The 19,026-nt window shown below is 31.8% G+C and overlaps 1 protein-coding gene across 2 annotated transcripts; it reads left to right on the top strand.

The window, feature by feature from the left end:
- Positions 1-9,160: 9,160 nt before the first annotated feature.
- LOC130935368 (uncharacterized) lies at positions 9,161-16,916 on the top strand. Of its 2 annotated transcripts, XR_009067865.1 has the most exons (7): positions 9,161-9,318; positions 10,334-10,480; positions 14,928-15,024; positions 15,293-15,431; positions 15,675-15,796; positions 16,245-16,456; positions 16,541-16,916. XR_009067865.1 is itself a non-coding variant. In XM_057865077.1 (5 exons), the coding sequence occupies exons 1-4, from the start codon at positions 9,271-9,273 to the stop codon at positions 15,358-15,360; spliced, it is 396 nt and encodes a 131-aa protein (XP_057721060.1). In that variant the 5' UTR covers positions 9,178-9,270; the 3' UTR covers positions 15,361-15,431; positions 15,675-15,909. The 2 variants fall into 2 exon arrangements, 1 of the variants encoding a protein (XP_057721060.1); XM_057865077.1 differs by lacking the exons at positions 16,245-16,456; positions 16,541-16,916 and having other exon boundaries at positions 9,178-9,318; positions 10,298-10,480; positions 15,675-15,909.
- Positions 16,917-19,026: the final 2,110 nt, after the last annotated feature.

The raw sequence follows: 19,026 nt of genomic DNA, 5'->3' as shown, positions 1-19,026 counted from the left end.
GAATTTCTCTTTTTTTTTATAGAAAAAGTCTAGAGACTAGTACTTTTGTTAAAATTTGGACAATACTTAATTATCAAAAAAAATAATTAATTTACATCATTAAATATCATCTCACACCATTAAAAATATTAATGATGACTAATTGATGACTAAACATCACAAATTTTGCTTATCTTCTAGCACTCCTCTTTTTTTATACTAAAATTATTCACTAAAATATTAAAAATAAATTAAATTACATATATATATATTTATACTTAAATATATAGTTATTAATTTTATTAATTTTGATAATTAATTTTACTATATAGACTATTTTTTTTATAAATCCTTGCCTTTTTCTTGTATTTAGAAACTCAATACAACATAAAAAAAATTTTCTCAAGAATTTTTTTTGTTTTTTTATACAAGTAAAAAAATCAAATAGGTTAATATATTAAAAATGTGTTTTCTAATTATCAAGGTGATTAAATAATAAATTTGGACTTCAGTAATCAATAAAAAAAATTAAATTCACAAAATTATTTTTTATTTTAGTGTTATCAACTCAACTTGATTTAGTTATTGTAGCTGAAAATCTAATCTCTCGGTCACTTTGTCCATATCAAACAATTAATTAGATATGTTTACATTGATTCATTATTGAAATTTAGCATAATTCTAAAAAACGAACTGAATCGACTAATTTGACCGAATTAATCTTAAATTAGTCTTTTAAATTTTAATCGATTGGTTGACGAAGAAAATTATTTGATAAAAAAAATAAAATGTCGATCGAACTAACAATTAACTGGTGAATTATTGAAAATGATCCATTTTTAAAGGATTATGAGTTCAACATAAACTATCAAAACAATACCATTTTAAATTTTAAAAAAATTCACAAAGAGACATGAATTTGGTATTTTATTTTTAAGTTCAATTTAGTTTAAGGGTTTTTTAAAGATTAAGTAATAAATGATGTTTGATTTTTATATTTATGTGGGTGAGAGGTGGAAATTTTTTATTTTTAATATTGGAGTAGTAATGGTATTTTTTTAAAATGTGGATTGTTGAGGTGTTATTCTCAAATGTAGAGCCTTTTAATTAGAGAAGTAGAAATCGGACCGTCCGATTTATTAGAAGTACAAAAATCGGACCGTCCGATTTGTATTAAAAAGAATTTAAAAAATTGAGGTACAGAAAGCGGACCCTCCAATTTGTGTACTTTTCATAATTTTAAAAAACACAAAAAATTACATGTTAAAATATATCACTTTTTTTACTTCCATAGCAAAAAAATAGTCTATAGGTAAATTGTTCTTAATTTGTAAAAAATGGTAATTCACTTTTTTCATGTGGATATAAGAGGAACTGTAATCTTTTTTAACAAATTTTTTTAAGCAAAAAGAACCAATTAGAACGTCAAAGTCTAAGTGACATTATTTATGTGACATATAATCAACATCTTCATTCTAAGTGCATTGAAAGAAGAAGAATTATGATTAATTAACATTCAAAGCATGACACCTTATTAGGTAATGTCAGATTAAGATGATCCTCGATTTACTAACAGAGACATTAAAGCTTTTGAAAGTTTTCTATAAACTATAGTACTATGCCTTCATATCCTAATGGTGAGTGAAAACAATAAAATTTGTTTATTTCAATAAAATATATGTTGTTAAATGTTAATTTTAATTTTTTTATTCTATTTTATTAAATAAATAATGTAAGTTGAATATTTTTCTATATTTAAATTATAGAATTTAATAGTTATAAAAAATAAAAATTTTATATAATTTAATTTAAATAATTAAAATTTTAAAATTTAATAATTTAAATTTTATGAATAAAAAAAATTAATTATATTATCTTATATTTGAAATTAGAATATTTGATTAAAAATTAATTAATAAATTAATAATTAAATAATATTTTTTAAAAATAAATTTAAAAAATTAAATTAAATTTTAAATTAATTAATATATTTAAATTTTATTAAAATTACTAAATTCTAATTTTAACCCTAAATTTTTAAATAGAAAATTTTAATTTCCAAATTAAAAATCTTAATTTTACCTTAACTCCTACCACCACTCACTTACCCTCTTTCCCTTCTAAAACACAACACACACACACAAGAAAATACACACACGGAAAAAAGAAAGAAAGGGGAGAAGGGAGTGGGGAGAAAGAAAGAAGAGGGAAGGGGGACGTGTGAGGGAGGGAGTTCACAGAAGAGAAGAAGAGCGTGCCTGCTAGGGAGGGGCTGCTGCCTCACCGCCATAATGCTCTGCCCTGTCTTGCGTCGTCGCCGAACCCGTCAAACCGTGTCGCCGTCGTTCATCCTCATCACTACCAGCTGTGCCGTCGTAGAGGAGAGATGCGTCGAGGAGAGAGGAAGACGCGAGCCACGTCGTCACTGAGCTCGTTGCTGTCCACCATTACCGCCAAGAGAAGACGCGCGAGGGAGGAGCAAGTCGCGCGGAGGAGAAGACCTGTGTTGCCGTCAAGCTGCTGGAGGCCGCGCCGCTATGCTCTTGGCTGTCGGAGAGCATCACTAACGTCGCCATTCCTCTCCCGCCACTGTTGATGGGGAGTTGAGCCGTGTCTCCATCACCAAAGTCACTGCCGAGCTGCTGTTGTCCGATTCAGTTGTTCCTCAGTTATGGTAAGCATCTTCGTTCCAAAATCCTTGAAAATCAATATTCTGTTATGTTTGGTTAGACACTCTGAGATTTTGGTAATGTAAGATTGAGTTATGATTGTTGCATGTAGCTTTTATAGTTCCTATTATTGCTACAAGAGTGGTTTGGGGTTGTGGTTACGGCTGCCACTGATTGCGGGTCGAGAAAAAATGGTTTCTTTGACTATGGGTTCAACTATTCAATAATTGTTACAAGTTGGTATTAATGCGAAAAGTATAGTTTTGTGATTTTGCAAGTTTTATGGACTGAATTGTGTTGCTCTGGATGATTATTATTAGAAACATGAGACTAAGATGAAGAAAGTGTTTTGTGTGTTATTCAGTATGATGAAAAGTACAATATACAAGGGGTATATATAGGTACTGAAAGAATCAAAGTAATAAAAGTATAAAATTCTATAATTAATATACAGATATGCTATATAACATCCCCCCTCAAACTCAAGTGGGAGCTAAAGATACCATCTTGAGTTTGGATAACAAAGTCTAGAAACGAGTCGAGTGATGAGCTTTCATGAAGATATCAGCAGTCTGATCCAGTGTTCCAACAACAACGAGACGAATAGCATTAATAAGGATACATTGCCGAACAAAGTGACAATCAATCTCAATGTGTTTGGTGCGTTCATGAAACACATCATTATGGGTAATCTGAATAGCACCGTGGTTGTCACAAAAATATCAGTAGGGGACGACTGAGGAGCACCCAAATCTTCGAGAAGCCAACGAATTGAGACAGCCTCAGCAGTGGTGTCAGCGAGAGCACAGTACTCAGCTTCTGTGCTTGATCGAGCAGTGAATGTTTGCTTTTTAGTACGTCAAGAAATAAACAGTAACCAGTAGTAGAACGATGATCAGTGGGATCACCAGTCTAATCAACATCCGAGTATGCCTGAAGGGACAAAGAGGAATGGGTAGAAAAATAAAGGCCATAAAATAGGGTGCCTTTGATGTAGCGAAGAATGCGAAGAACTGCCACACAATGAGTAGTACGAGGAGCTGACAAGAACTGGCTAAGTACATGAACTGGATAGGCGATGTCTGGTCGGGTGACAGTTAAATAGACGAGTCCTCCAACTAGCTGTCGATAAAGAGTAGGATTATCCAATATAGTGCCATCCATAGGAGTAAATTGAACATTAGACTCAAGAGGAGTAGACTCAGTGCGACTATATGTAGTTTCGGCTCGAGCAAGAAGACCTGAAGCATATTTAGCTTGAGAGAGAGAGATGTGATGCGTGAGCATCTTTCCTATCTTTTTCTAATGAATTTGTATTTAATTTGTTGAATTTAATCAAGAATTAATTGTCTTTTAGCCACTATGAATGCTACTTTGAGTCGTATACAATCATGTTTATTTTAGGTAGCATTCGGTTGGATTTGATGGAGTTTCCGCAAAAAAAGAGAAGAAGGCGAATGATGCTGTCAACCCCAACCTCTATGCACTCAAACCTAAATAACTCGAGTTACAAAGATCCAATGGATGTGATTTTAGTGGCGTTGGAAAGCTAACGTTCAGAACTTTCCAACGATGTATAATAGTCCATACTTCTTTTCTACCAAATCAGCAAGGTGGCGCCTAACTTGAGGTTTCTCAAGTTAGGCGCCAAGATCATTTTTGCTTAGTCCATCAATCCTTGTGGGATCGACCCTCACTCACCTAAGGTATTACTTGAAATGACGCGGTGCACTTGCCAGTTAGTTTGTGGTTGTAATTTCCGCACCAAGATGCCATCATTAGTGGATATGACTTATAGACCAAGAAAATAGCTGAGAGAACTAAGATCTTTCATCTCAAAAGTATGGTGAAGGGACGCCTTGAGATCACAGATACCATCAACATCATCTCCAGTAATGATCATGTTATCAACATACAAAAGTAGAAGAACAACTCCACGTTCGCTTTTACGAATGAATCCTACAATTAATATACAGATATGCTATATAAATATAAACGATACTAACTGATCTAAATTGATTCTAATGATTCTCTAACAATTGTAATTGTTTGTATGGTGAAATTATTGATGGATTAAAACGATTGATTATTTTGAGTTATTGATTTTGTTAAATTGACGGTTGCCGAATTGGTTTTCTTGAGATTTGAAAATGTTTTGTTATTGAAAATGAGTTGATTTTTGAAAAGATTTAATATTAAAATTTAGTTTAATTCTAGAAATGATTTGATTTTAGAAAAGATTTAATATTGGAATTGGTTTGGTTTGGAAGAGATTTAATATTGAAATTTGGTTTGATATTAAACCTGATTTGATATCAGAACTTGATGTAAAACAAATTTGAAAAGGATTTGATATTTGGAAACAGTTTTATTATTGAAAATAATTCACTATTTGGAAATGACTGAGAAGAGTTTGAGGAATGTTTGGATGGGACTCGAGAAGAGTATGAATTTTAGAGGAGATACTGTCAAAATTTTTATAAAAATTAGAGGCTTCATTTGAAGTGATTATTTAAAAAGATTTCGTTTTAAGGTTTATATGTTTTGAGTTTGATTTATTTAGAAAATAATGAATTGATGATGATAATGACATTGATAAATAATGAATTAAAAGCATATGTGACTTGCAAAATTAAGACAATTTGCTGACCCTCTGTATATAAGATGTGACCGGATACTTTAACTTCTCGAGTTTCTCCATGGACATGCATATATATATGAATTTGAGATTGGGATTTTGTCTCTTCCATGGATATTGTTGAGTTTGGGGATGCACGTATAGAGGGAATGCACAATGGTTAGCTACCAGGACATGTCGGGTTGGCTGTATAACTAACATATTAGCTCATCAGCCATAGGACATACATACATCATATGCATTTGTATGTTTTGTTTGAGTGTGCATTATTTTGATTTGCGTATTTGTTTAACTATGCTTATCTGCTATTTGTCCTACTTGCTGTATTTGTATCCTATCTGTATTTTTCTTGTTTATATTGTATGTGTGTGCAATTGAGAGATCCCTCATACTGGTGGTGGTGAAGTTGAGGGTTATTTTTCTAATGTGATGATTTGATTGAGTTGGTTGGGTTGGGGGCCGTGATTGGTTTCTGATTGAAGTTTTAGTAAAGTATGAAAAATCAAACTGGTTCAGTATAGACTTAATGAACCTATTATTGGAACAAGTTGGTCATTCATACAATTTAGAAAACTGATTAAGATTTTCTTATATGAAAAATATGGTTTTGGATTTTTGGATAATTAAATATTGGTTTTTGAAAAGGTTTTGGATGATTAGCTTTTGGATTTTAAAAGATCCATAGGACGAATGATAATCACTGCCTTGAAATCAATTATTTTCTTTATACGTATCTTCTTATAATAATTCTTAAACCCTCTATAGAGAACCCTTTTGAGAACGATGTTTTCAACCCCTACAGCTTTATCTTTCCAGAACAGATGAGGAAGCTTGTGAAATTTTTGTTAAGTTCTTAGATATGCTGATTTTGTTTGTATACATATGTTATAGATTTTTCCTCGCCTTTATTATTATATTCTTGTAAGAGTGATATGAGTCATGACTGTAATAACACGTATGTATTTAATATTTGTTTGTTTGAGTAAGAGTTTTGTATATATGTATATGCTTATTTGTTTTCAATTAAAAAGTATTTTCATTCTTAAAAAAAACAGAGATACGGGTTTGAGTCAAATACTCCTATTTCATTATTAAATATATGAGATCGTCGTAATACTTCTTGCTATCAGAGTGATGCAATCGGAAGCGTGATATTTTGATAGTAAGAGTGTTATAAAAAAACATAGAAGTTGATGTAGATATGTCTGATATTGTAATTGAGTCCACAAATAGCTTCTTTAAATGTTATTTTTGAAGATGGTGGCTTTGGATTACCTATTTATGATGGAGATATTGAAATACTTAATAATGAATATTATTTGTGATGAAAATAGGGTCTTTTGTTTTGTTGAAAATATATTTGTTATTGTTGTTTTTTTTTATAATAGAATATTATGTGTTTGTTATTTATATGCATTTTGATTACTTTTAGTCATAAACTATTGAACTTTGATATTTAAAATTATTTGTAAATTTTTAATAATAAAAATATAGATAATTTATTGTGTAAAATGATGAAATTTTAAATTTTATTAGTCTAAAAATATTAAATTTAAATATTTAAAATTATATATTAAATTTTTAATAATTTTATTTTATATTTAATTACATCCATTTATTGATCAATTTGATTTTTGCAATCTTAGAATTCAGTTTAATTTTATTGGTTTTTTTAAGAAAGTAACCCGTTCGATTTACAAATCGAACCGGACCATTTTTTAAGAACCCAAAGCTAAAAGCCTATAACGCTTGGTTTATTTTTTATAAATCTCGCTAGGTAATTAAGAGGAATCCTACCAACTTCTGCCAATTTTTAATGGGCTGGACCAAAGCCCACAGCAACAAAAAAAACATCCACCCAATTTTTCCAATTCACTTTTACCCTAGTCTAGAATTTCAATTCACTGTTTCACCTACTTTTTTCTACCACCGCCGTTCTTCTCTTTTCCCTATACACTAAAGTCGCTGAAACACCGTCGTAGCCGTCGTTTTCAAGGAAGCTGATCACTGCCGCCTGTGTGCTTTTCTTGTGCAGCTCGTTGGTCTCGTCACCGCTTGAACGAATGCAATCGTCGTCAACGTCACTTATCATCGTTGCCGCCACAAGCTTGGGCACAAGTCAACGTCGTCGTTGCGAGTACAAGACGCCGCTGGTTTTCCATCCCCATACGTCGAGCCGACAACTCAGTCTTCTATCGAGCACACCTCCCCTTCCATCAAACACGTTGCTGATCTTCCATCTTCCTGTTGTTTTTCAACATGTTAGTAGATTTTTAGTGTTTTGTTTTGTTAGTAGTGGATGTTCTTGCATTTTTGTAGGATTTATATAATAGAGTAAGTGGTTTATAAGAGATGTTCTTTGATTTTACTGAATGAATAAATATTGTTTTTAATTAGGGAAAAAATTTAAAAATTAAAAAATGACTAGATTTACGGCATTTATCTTTTTTTTTATTGTCATTAATTTATTAGAGAAAAAAATTTAAAAATTAAAAAATAACTAGATTTAGGACTTGTTTGGGAAGCTTTAAAAAAAAATTTTTTTTTTCGAGTTATATTTTTTTAAAAGATCTTATTAAAAAGTAAAAGTAATTTTATGTTTGCGTATTTCATACAAAAAGATCTTTTTATTTATCAATTATGTTTGGATATAACAATATAAAAATACTTTTTTGTTTATTTATTATATGAAAAATATTTTTTTTAAGAAAAAAAGATCTTTTTATAAAAAGATGTAAATTACATCTTCTCAAAAAAATTTATCAAATACGCTAAAAAATAATTTTTTTATTAAATTTTTTTTATCAAAATAATGACACTTAAACAAGTACTTAAGTCATTTCTCTGTGTCCATTTTAAAAAAAAAAATTAGAAGTCATATGCCAAAAAAATACATGTTGCGAGTCAATGTGGACCGTGGCATATCCGAGCAGCTGATCGTGAGTTTAGTGTTTCACAACAAATTCAGAATCGAAGATTCTCGATTTTTTGTTTGAGGAGAGGAATGGTGTTTAATGAAAATGTTAAGTGGAAAGACCGAAAGATAGTAGAATAAAAATTTGTATATACATATTTTTATATAAAATTAATAATTTTTTATAAAATAATTGTATATGAATTTTAATTTCAAAACAATTATAGGCGATATTTCAAAACTTTTCGATTTTCACCGCCACAACTATTTTCAGGTACACTCATACGCTTTTTACACACCGTGAAGAGAGGTTATGAGAATCACAGTGAATTTAGTTCATATATTAACAGCTAACACATGCACAACACCAAAATTCGAAAAAACCAATAAAAATAGAAACTTTAAAAAAGATCACATTCTTAATCAAAACAAAAAAAAAGAAAAAAAAAGAATTAAGAAACCGAGTTCACCTCGACGCTTTCATTTACGTCAAGCTTTAGTTTAAAAGAAATCTTAAGCTTTATGATTAAAGGAAGATTCTCCAATGTCATTGAAAGAGAATGAGAGAAAAAATGATCATACACTGACTTTTCAGTTTTAATAATTTAACTGTTATCGCCGCAAATAGGACTTTTATAGAAAAAGAAATTCAATAAAAGAACGTTACTAGATTACTAGTAATGTTAAGAGTTTAAACAAAAAAGTGGAAAATACAATTTTTCAATTTTTTTTTTGTGATTTCTATCATTCTCTCTATTAATATATGCTTTGTGCCCAAAGCAAAGAATAAGATACAGTAGATAATTACTAATAATTAATGACTGTTGTGATAGTTGGCAGATTAATACTTATATTTTTCCTTGCCTTAATGGTTGTAAAACAGTAAAAGCATTCCTATTCACTTAAAAACTACGTGTCAAACAATTGTCCAAAAACTTTACAAAACCACGCCTCCGGGCCACTCGTCACACCCATTATAAAACACCTCTCTTCTTCATCTTCTTCTTCAATTTATATAGTCCAACCCCAAAAATCTCCTTAGCAAAATACAAATCCCTTGGGAGTTTAGGATGATTTGCACGTCCATGCTTCTAAGTCTTCTTCTTTGGTACATGAAGGTAATTTCTGTGCATAAAAACATTCATTTATTTCTTGTTGTTGCTTAAATACGAGATTTGTTGAGTGGGTAGCAAAATGGATGTTGAAACCAAGGATTTAAGTTAAGGGAGTTAGAAAGTTCAAATTTTGTGAAAAAATGAACTGAGTGTTGAAATTTCATAGTTTTAGTTTGGATCAAGATGTATAGTTTGAGGTTGGATCTTTATATAACTGCAAAAAGAATTTGAAAGTAGAGTTCAAACAGATGTATGTTAGACTTGTCTCCATGGAAGCAAATGTGTTGCACATGAGGTGTTTGAGAAAATGTGTGAAAAATTGAGTTAAATGAAAATAGTTGTTTATCGAATAACTTGGTGTTCGATAGTTACCAAGTAAAAATATTATTTGGTAGTGTTGCATTTTTTTCATGATTTTGATTGCCACTATTTTTGAATCTACTTATATTTCGTAATGACACTTTATTATACTTTTATGGAACAAAAATATTGAATGTTTATAACATATTTGTATATAAATATATGTATAATACTAAAATATAAAAAAATTATAATGTTGATAAATCTCACTATAAAAAAAATTAAAACTAACATATAATCTTTTCATAAAAGATGGATAATATGGACTCCCTCACATTGTAATTCCAAATCTTCAAGATAATGAAATGGGTGTTAACTTCTTGAGGAAGTTTGCTATTTAGTGTTGTTTGTTTTTGGGCCTTGGGTCCTATTTCTAATAAAAGGAAAAGATGGGCTTTTACAGATAAAGTTATCTAAACTCTAAAAATTTAGTATAAATTTTCAATCTACTCTTTCAAACTAACCTAATTGTTCTCAATTCCTTTTCCAAATCTTCTCTTCTCTCATCACTCCACTTCCTCTACTTTTACATTGGTTTTCTTTTCACTTTTATTTTTTGGTTTTCTATGGTATCTTTCCTTTCACAAAGACTAATTCGCTGTGGTACTGAACTCCATTTAAGGATTTGTCGTTGACCAATGAATTACTGCATGCACAGATACAGCAATGCCTCCTTCAACCCTTGAATTTCCCAAAATTCAACTCTAATTCTGCCATGAAGAACACCACCACCAATGATACCAACAATTTCAACATCACCTGGCACTCTCAAAAAGCTGACAACAATGACCACCACTCCTTCATGGTACAAGTTAATTTTAATTTTCTTAGAGATTTGTTAGCGTCTTAATCTTTTATGGTTAGTTTTGATACTTTAGTCTATATATAGTTTAATTTATTTTTATTGTGTATTTTATTTTTTAATATATATTATATTGATTTCAAAAGTACACTGTGCTAGACTTTTATTGATCGTTGGCTTTTGTTTATGTGAAAACGGGTTGAATGTTTAAGCCTGATATTCTTATAAGTTCATGACGTGATTGAGTGATTATTTTGAATTTTGGATGTCACCATATACACTTAATTATTAATGTACATGATGAGATAAAATAATAGTGTAAAATCTTTGTGATTTAAGTCTTTGATGATTAATTTTTGATCACTATATATACATATTATAAGGGAAAGATGTACACTTTTGTCTAATTCTCTTGATAGCTAAAGGATCCATCATGTGTCACCTTTGAGAAGATTAGATAAGATGCATGTTTTCAAGTACCAAAGCCTCACACAAATATTATCCTTCAACTATTTGACCTTTTGAATTTGAATTTCAGAGGTACATATATAGTTATATTATATTTGGTGTTCTAATTCTTCGTCTTGATCATTATATATACATATTATAAGGGAAAGATCCACACTTCTGTCTAATTCTCTTGATTGGTAAAGGATGCATCTCGCCACCTTTGGTTAATAGGTGGAAAGAAAATAAGACATAAATACAAATAGACATAGACATAACCATACATAAATTTTTTTGTTTGTTTGGTAAATAATACATAACACAAGACATAAATCACAATTATATTAAAATATTAATATTATTCTTCTCTTTTCATCAACACCATATCACCGTAACACCACATCCACTGTCTCCACTTCAATTTATTACTTTTCTTTAAACATTGGTGCAATCACTACCAATTTTTTCAACAATTCAAATAGAGAAGTAACAAAACTCATATATAGATTATTATCAAAAAAATTAAAAATAAAAATAAAAGAAAAAAAGAAAGTTATGGAAGGGAGAGAGAGAATTGTTGTCATGGGAGAGAAGCAAAAGACAGCATGTTGGTGAGAGTGAAGGAGAACAAGGGGACGGCTGGGGAAGGAGGGTAGATTTGGAGAATTAACAAAATATTAATGGTAAAAATGAATAAAAAATTTGTGTCCAACATAAAAAAATCCGTGTCTCAACTTCTCCATGTCTCAATTTCCTGAAGAGACATTTAGGCTTCATTTGTTTGCTGTCTTAACCAGCAATGGACAGAGACACAAAGACACAACAGCACATAAATATGAACATACACAAAATTTTTTATCATGTTTGGTAACATTATACATAACAGTACACTGGTATATATAAATTTATCAAAATGACAAATTTATCCTCACTAATAACACCAATGTATCCACAACTACCACCATTCATAGCCACCATCACCATCTACTACCACCATCCACAGTCACCATCACCATCTACTACCACCAGCACTACCATTATCAGATTGATCATCTTCATCATCATCTAATTACTAAAAAATCACTGATAAATTTTTTAATAATCACCATTTGTCTCAAAAAAAATAAAAAGAAAAGAAAAACAGAGAAGACAGAGACAATAATCACATTAACCATAACCAAAAATAAAAAAAAATCACAGGAGAATGAGGGAGACGGTGAGAGAAGGAGCAGAGGAAGGTCCTGCAATTTTCTGGGTCACGAGCGTTGGATGGCGACATTGACTTGCTGTGTCGAGAGGGTTGGACGATGCTGCGATTCGCTGTGGGTTGGACGGTGTTGTGACTCTGTGTCGCGAGGAATGGACAGCGAGGACGACAGATCTGTACAAGAGGCGGCAGCGATGTAGAGGCGGCATAGATCCGAGAAAGCCGACGACAGAAGAGCGCGGAAGAGACACAAATTTAAGAAAGCAAGAAAGAAGAGTGCAACAATGGAGAGAGAGGACCGTCGGAGGATGGAGGCATGACGGCGGCAACGGGATCTATGGCAGAGGAGAAGAATCTGGAGAGAGGTAGAAGACTGAGGGAGAAGGAAGAGGGAGTAGAGAAAGGGGTTAGGATAGGGTTGAGGTAGGAATAAGGTTGGAATTTTTTAAATTAACTAGGGATAAAAGTGAAAAAAATTGTGTCTCATAAGTTGTGTCTCAGTGTCTCAGCTTTAAGGAGAGACATTAAAAACATGTATTCTGTGTGTATCTGTGTACCACCGTGTCCATTCAAAAATCGTGTCTCAGCAAACAAACAAACAGTGGACATGTACCACCGTGTCTATGTATCAGTGTCCATGTCTAAGCAATTTTTTTTGTCTATGTATTAAAGGATACACAAAACAAACGCAGCCTTAAAAAAATTGTCTCTCCAACCAAACGATAGATGTGTGCAACCATGTCTATGTACAGGGGTGTTCATGGATTGGATCCACTCCGCATATCCGCGTATTTATATGAATCCGATCCGAAAATTGCAGATATGGATCCTATCCGCAAGGCTATCGAATCGGATCGCATCTAATCCGCACAGTAACAGGATCGGATTGCGGATTTTGGGTAGGTATCTGCATATCCGATCTACATATTCGCGTATCCGCAAAAATAAAGAAATAAATAAATATTCTTTTTATGTTTTATTTTAACTAATAGTTATCATATATGTTGTATTATTTTAATTATTTAAGAAAAATATGTTTAATATTATTTTAAAAGTAAACATATTTAAAAGAATAGAAAAAATGAAGACAAACAGAACACCAGTTAGGAAGTGGATGAGATGGAAGATGGACAAAGGATGAAAGACAGAGGAAGACCTAAGAAGACTACCCATGAAGTGGTCAAACGAGATCTACATGTAAATGGTCTCTCTATAGACATGATAGAGCTCAATGACGTCGTTTGATTCATGTACCCGATCCCATCTAGTGAGACAAGATTTTGTTGTTGTTGTTATAGAAAAAATGAATTTTATTGATATTTTTTTAATAAAAATAAGTTTTTAAAAATATTTTTATGTTTTACGGATATATCCGATATCTGATATCCGATTCGCAGATCGGATCCAAGCTTAAAAAACTGCGGATATTGGATCCGATCCGATGATTTTAGTGCGGACTGGATCGAAATTTTGTCCATATCTGATTCGATTCGCGTTCACCTCTATCTATGTATTAGATGGACACGCCTACTAACCAAACACTATCTAAAGTCTCCCACAAACATTATTCTTCAATCACTTGGCTTCATGAATTATAGAGGTACATATATAGTTATGTTTTATTCTAACTCTTAGTATAAATTCAACAAGTTCTAATTCTTATGTTTTCTCTCTCATTGGCACTGAACATATATATTTTGTATTTGGTGTTTCTTTAGATAGCAAGCTATGATTTGCTTAACTTTCTTTTGGTATGTTTAAAATTTTAGGATAGCAAGTTTTTACTTACTTAACTATAGCTTGCTTGACTTGATTTTGGTATGTTTAAATTAGATGACTATGTTCCGTTTAAGTTTAATGGCAATTACTAGTTTGATTATATCTAGTATGTTTAAAGTGGGCGATTGAATATGTTCTATCTGATGATTTTACTAAACTTTGAGAAGGGGGTTGAATTAAAATGGTTTTAAACTTACAACTTTTTTTTTTATCAGAAATACAGAAATGTATTTATGTAGGAGACTTTTTGTGTTTTGTTTCTAATATCTGTAAAGAATAGAGAAAGGAAAGAGAGAATTTACACATGTATCTTGAATTCTTGATTTAGTTTTCATGTCCAATGAAATCGACAACCAATCTCTACAATCATGGTAGAGTTTCAACTATAATTAAATTGATTACCTGTTCCAATACTAATGAATACAATACTAAGTGTTTGTTTGGTTTTAATTCAACATAAAGAATATTTGTTTGTCTTTTATGAAGTGAGTTATAATTTTTTAGGATAAAATATATTTTTTAAGTCTATGAAATTTGTCAAAATTTATAAAAATACTCCTAAATTTTATTTTGCTTCAATTTTGTCTCTAAGTTTTTGATTTGCATCAAATATATCTCTGGCAACTAAATTTTTGTAAAGTTTAGGACCAATCTAATAATAATGCATGATAATTATGTCTAATTTACTTGTGTTAAAAGTTGTTATTGTGAAAAGTCGTCAAGGATATATTTAATGTAAATCGAAATTTTTTGAGCAAAATTAAAACAAAATAAAATTTAGGAATATTTTTGAAACTTTTAACAAACTCCTAGAACAAAAAATATATTTTACCCTAATTTTTTTATATATATGTAAGTAGTATATGAGTTTTCCTCAAGTGAAATATTATCTTCTGTAAAATAAGAAAAAGAAAAAGAAAAAAAATGATCCTTAGTGATTATAGCCACTATAACCCTATTCCATTATTCAACAATCAATTTTTGGTATAACAACTAACTTTGGTTTGCCTTTTGTAGGTACCTAGAATGATGTGCTCCATCTTACCTAGAAAGCTCTTCTCAACAGAAGAGAACATAAATTTTCTTAGATACCAACTCAAGAAGTACATAAGATGTAGGATGATTTCTTAGAACATTTCACTTCCATCGATAAATTTCTTATAGAGATCTAATTTATTTCGACTGTTACGCGTACAATAAAATTAGCCACCAAAATCAGTCACTGGTATAAAATACATGTTGGAATATAAATACACATTGGAAATAAATTAAACTACACATGTATTTATACACAAATATATTAGTAGTTGATTTTAGTGACTAATTTTAGTGTACTATTTTTGTCCAAAGATTTAACTTTTTATTCTTTTCGATGCTCATAGGTTTTACTCCTAGTGGTGACATCCTCTTCGAGTACCATGGGGCTCTTAAACATGGACGATTCTCATAGCCAAGATTGGAATTTTGGTTCCCTTTGTTGCGGTGGACTAGACACTTTACTACAAGAATAAACCTCAATTGGTAATTAACCAATCTTTTATTATGATTGAAAAAGCAATTTCATCATTTAGGTTGTTTGGAACACCATGGAATTAGAATTGTTTTTATTTCAAAATCAAATTCTTTGTTTGGAATTAATGCGAAAAAAATTGAATTGATTTGTGAATTCTATAGATTTACATTATAATCAAATTCAAATTTCTTCATTTTTTTTAAAGAATTTGGTTGAACCTGAAATAATTTGGTGTATTTAAAATGTAAAAGGTCATTCAGCTGTCCCTAGCCGATCGCCCTGGCCAGCCCTGCCCTGGCCCTAGTTGATTGGACAAGCTGACTTCGTCCAATCCAGCCCACTCCGTTTATTGGTAGTGATGAAAAATTGTGTGGTAAGTAGATGATAAAAATGTAAAATTAAATTATTTAAAAATATCATATGCATACAAAAAATCAGTAATGAAATATAAGCTATTATATATTTGTGTATAAATATTAAATACATGTTTAACTCATTTTCAATGTTTAATATGTATTCAATACGCATTTAGTGACTGATTTTTGGCATATATATAACTAGTTGCAAATCACTATATCAATTTATAAATTAAATTAACAAAAATGTTATTTTCATACTGAAAAATCAGCCACCATATACACATACATGTGTATTTTTTTTTTTTACAAAGATAAATGTCATTTTATTATTAAAAAAATAAAGGTATTTTCATAAGGAAGTACAAAAAAGATTAGGTTTCCCAAATCATCACCAAACGTGATTAGAAGACAGTTTAAGAAAGAGTAAAGTAAGAATAAAAGGGAAATAGTACCATCCATCAGGTATGGCTATGGAGTTCACATTGCCAACTTCTTGCACTATCTCTGGTGCTGGGCTTGTTAACTTCTCAAAGACACACCGATTTTTCGCCTTCCAAGTGTTCTAACACAACGACGCAATGAAGAGGATCTTTTGTCTACCATCGATTTAAGCCGCTGCCTAAGATAAGCCTCGTTGCTACCAATTGGGAAAGGTCTCCTTCTCTCTGTCATAGGTAAGGGGTTATTAAGCTTAGTTTCCATATTATTGAAGACAGAGGCCATTGGACCAAAGCATGAGAAATTGATTCATCTTTTAGCATGCATCTTGAGCAAGTGGCAGGGGTGGATGAAAACCAGCTATGGATTTGTTGCAACACAGAAAGCTTTTCATGAAGACTTCCACAAAAAAAAAATCTTAATTTTATGAGGTAATTTCAATTTTCAAATGCTATTTGATACTCTGTTATTTTGTATATTCTGAAGTCTCAGTGAAGTAGGAGAATGAAAGAACTCATAAGCAATCTTCTATCTTGACCCAACTTCGTATATACCGGATTTTGTCCAGCACCAATTAACTTCATCCTCCTCTTTTGATGGTTTGATTGAAAAAAATTTATTGCATATATTAACTGGAAAAATTGACTCAATTAGATTTCTGTTCTAGCTTTTATTAGGATTTAGCAGCACACTAACATAATACACTTGTAGGTTCGGTTGGATTGTGATTGCAACTTGAGGGACATTAAAGGGAAATGATGGTGGGAGCCAGGGATCTTGGAAGATGCGGACATTAGCATCAGAACCTATTTTCCATAACAAGCCTTTCTCAATCACTTTGCACCTTTCAAGAACAGGTCTCCAGTCCCACGACGGTATGCTACCTATCTCTGCATGTAAGAAATCGCTATATCTGAAATAGTTAGCTTTGAGAATTTGTGAAAGTGTAGATTACTTGCCCAATAAAGCCAAATTTTGCTCTCTTAGGTCTTTGATCCCCAGTCCTCCATCATTCTTCGGTCTCGTCATTGTGTCCTATTTAGCCCATACCATTCTTCGCTTTGTCTTTTTGACCCACCAAAATTACGAGAGCATGCTATGAATCTCAGTTAACAGCGTGTCCGAGAGCTTGAAACAAGAGAGTGTATGAATAGGAATCGCTTCCCCTACCGTTCTCAATAGCGTGTGTCTGCCACCTGAGGTCAATAAACTTTTTTTCCAATCCAAAATTCTCTTCTGAACTTTATCCTTGATAGCTCCGAAAGTTGTTTTCTTTGATTTTTGAACTATGGAGGGTAGCCCCAAATATTTGTCTTGGGATCCGATATGTTCAATATTTAGTGTCTGCACAATAGCTAGTCTTGTGTCTCGAAATGTGTTGTGACCGAAAAAAATGGCCAACTTGTTCAAGTTGACTTTTTGTCCATTGAAACCCTCATAGATCTCTAACAATTCCAAAATGCTTTGGCTTGTATTAGGTGAGCCCTTGCAAAAAAAGATTGAATCATTAGCAAACAAAAGGTGATTAATTGTTTCGCATCTTCGATTAACTTGAACCCCTTGAATTAATTTGTTTTGCTCTGCCTTGTGTAATAAGAAGGATTTCACAAAAAAGAAAGAGATATGGAGATAAGGGGTCACCCTGTCGGATGCCCCCTATTTGGCCTAAAAAAGTCGAAAGGTTGACCTTCCACAATAATAGAGTAAAAAACAGTTGTTACCAATTCCTTAGTCTAGTTAATCCATTTAACGTCAAAGCCCAGCTTATTCATGATATACCATAAGAAATTCCATTCAACCATATCATAAGCTTTGCTCATATCTAATTTAATAGTCATCTCATGATCTACCCCACTTATCATATTTTTCAAATAGTGCATACATTCGTGGGCAATTAGGATATTATCTAAAATGAGTCTACCCTTAAGAAAAGCACTATGATTTGGGATTATGATTTTATTCATAATACCTTGTAATCGGTGAACCATAACTTTAGAAATAATCTTATACATAACTGAGGACAAACTGATCGGTCTTACATGAGTCATGTCACTGGCATCTGCCACCTTTGGAATCAAACAAATTTGAATATGGTTGAAACTTTTTAAAATTCTGTCACTGTGAAAGAAACTTTACACTGTCTTAAAAACGTAAGCTCCAACTATATCCCAAAAAAAGTGAAAAAACTTAGCCGTAAACCCATCATCACTAGGAAAACTTTGAGCATAAACACTGAGCGTAGCTCGTTTGAACTCGTCCATAGTTATCGGCTTCTGGAGCCTACGGTCATGGAAGCTATAATCTTAGGCTCCAAATCCTCTAAATATGGATTCGAATCCACTGAACAAGAAGTAAAAATATCGTAAAAGTAGTATTCAACTATCTTTGCAATATCCTCCGGTTTCGATGTAATTTCATTGTCCCTCCCAACTAATCTCCAAATTATGTTCCTTCGCACCCTTGATTGAATTTTCTGGTGAAAGAATCTGGTGTTCTGGTCCTTTTTTAGCCATTTGACTTTAGATATTTTCTCGCCAATAGCTCTCTTCTTTCATATATGTCAACTCCAGCTTCTCCTCCAATTTGGTAATCTCCTCTCCCCATTGATTCCAGCCACCTGCAACTCATCTAAGTTAGCTTGAAGATCCTCAATTTCTTTCTGAGAGTTTTCTTTGTGAGTTATCTACCATTTGACTAATCTATGTCTACATTCTTTCAACTTTTGGGCCAAGGAGAATATAGCCGAGCCTACTACTTCCATTCGCCACACTCCACCGACAATTCTCGACATTCTCTTCTCCACACC

The sequence above is a fragment of the Arachis stenosperma genome, chromosome 6 (genome assembly GCF_014773155.1).
Source record: "Arachis stenosperma cultivar V10309 chromosome 6, arast.V10309.gnm1.PFL2, whole genome shotgun sequence".
Lineage (NCBI taxonomy): Eukaryota > Viridiplantae > Streptophyta > Magnoliopsida > Fabales > Fabaceae > Arachis > Arachis stenosperma.
This window is presented reverse-complemented; position numbering and strand designations above follow the sequence as displayed.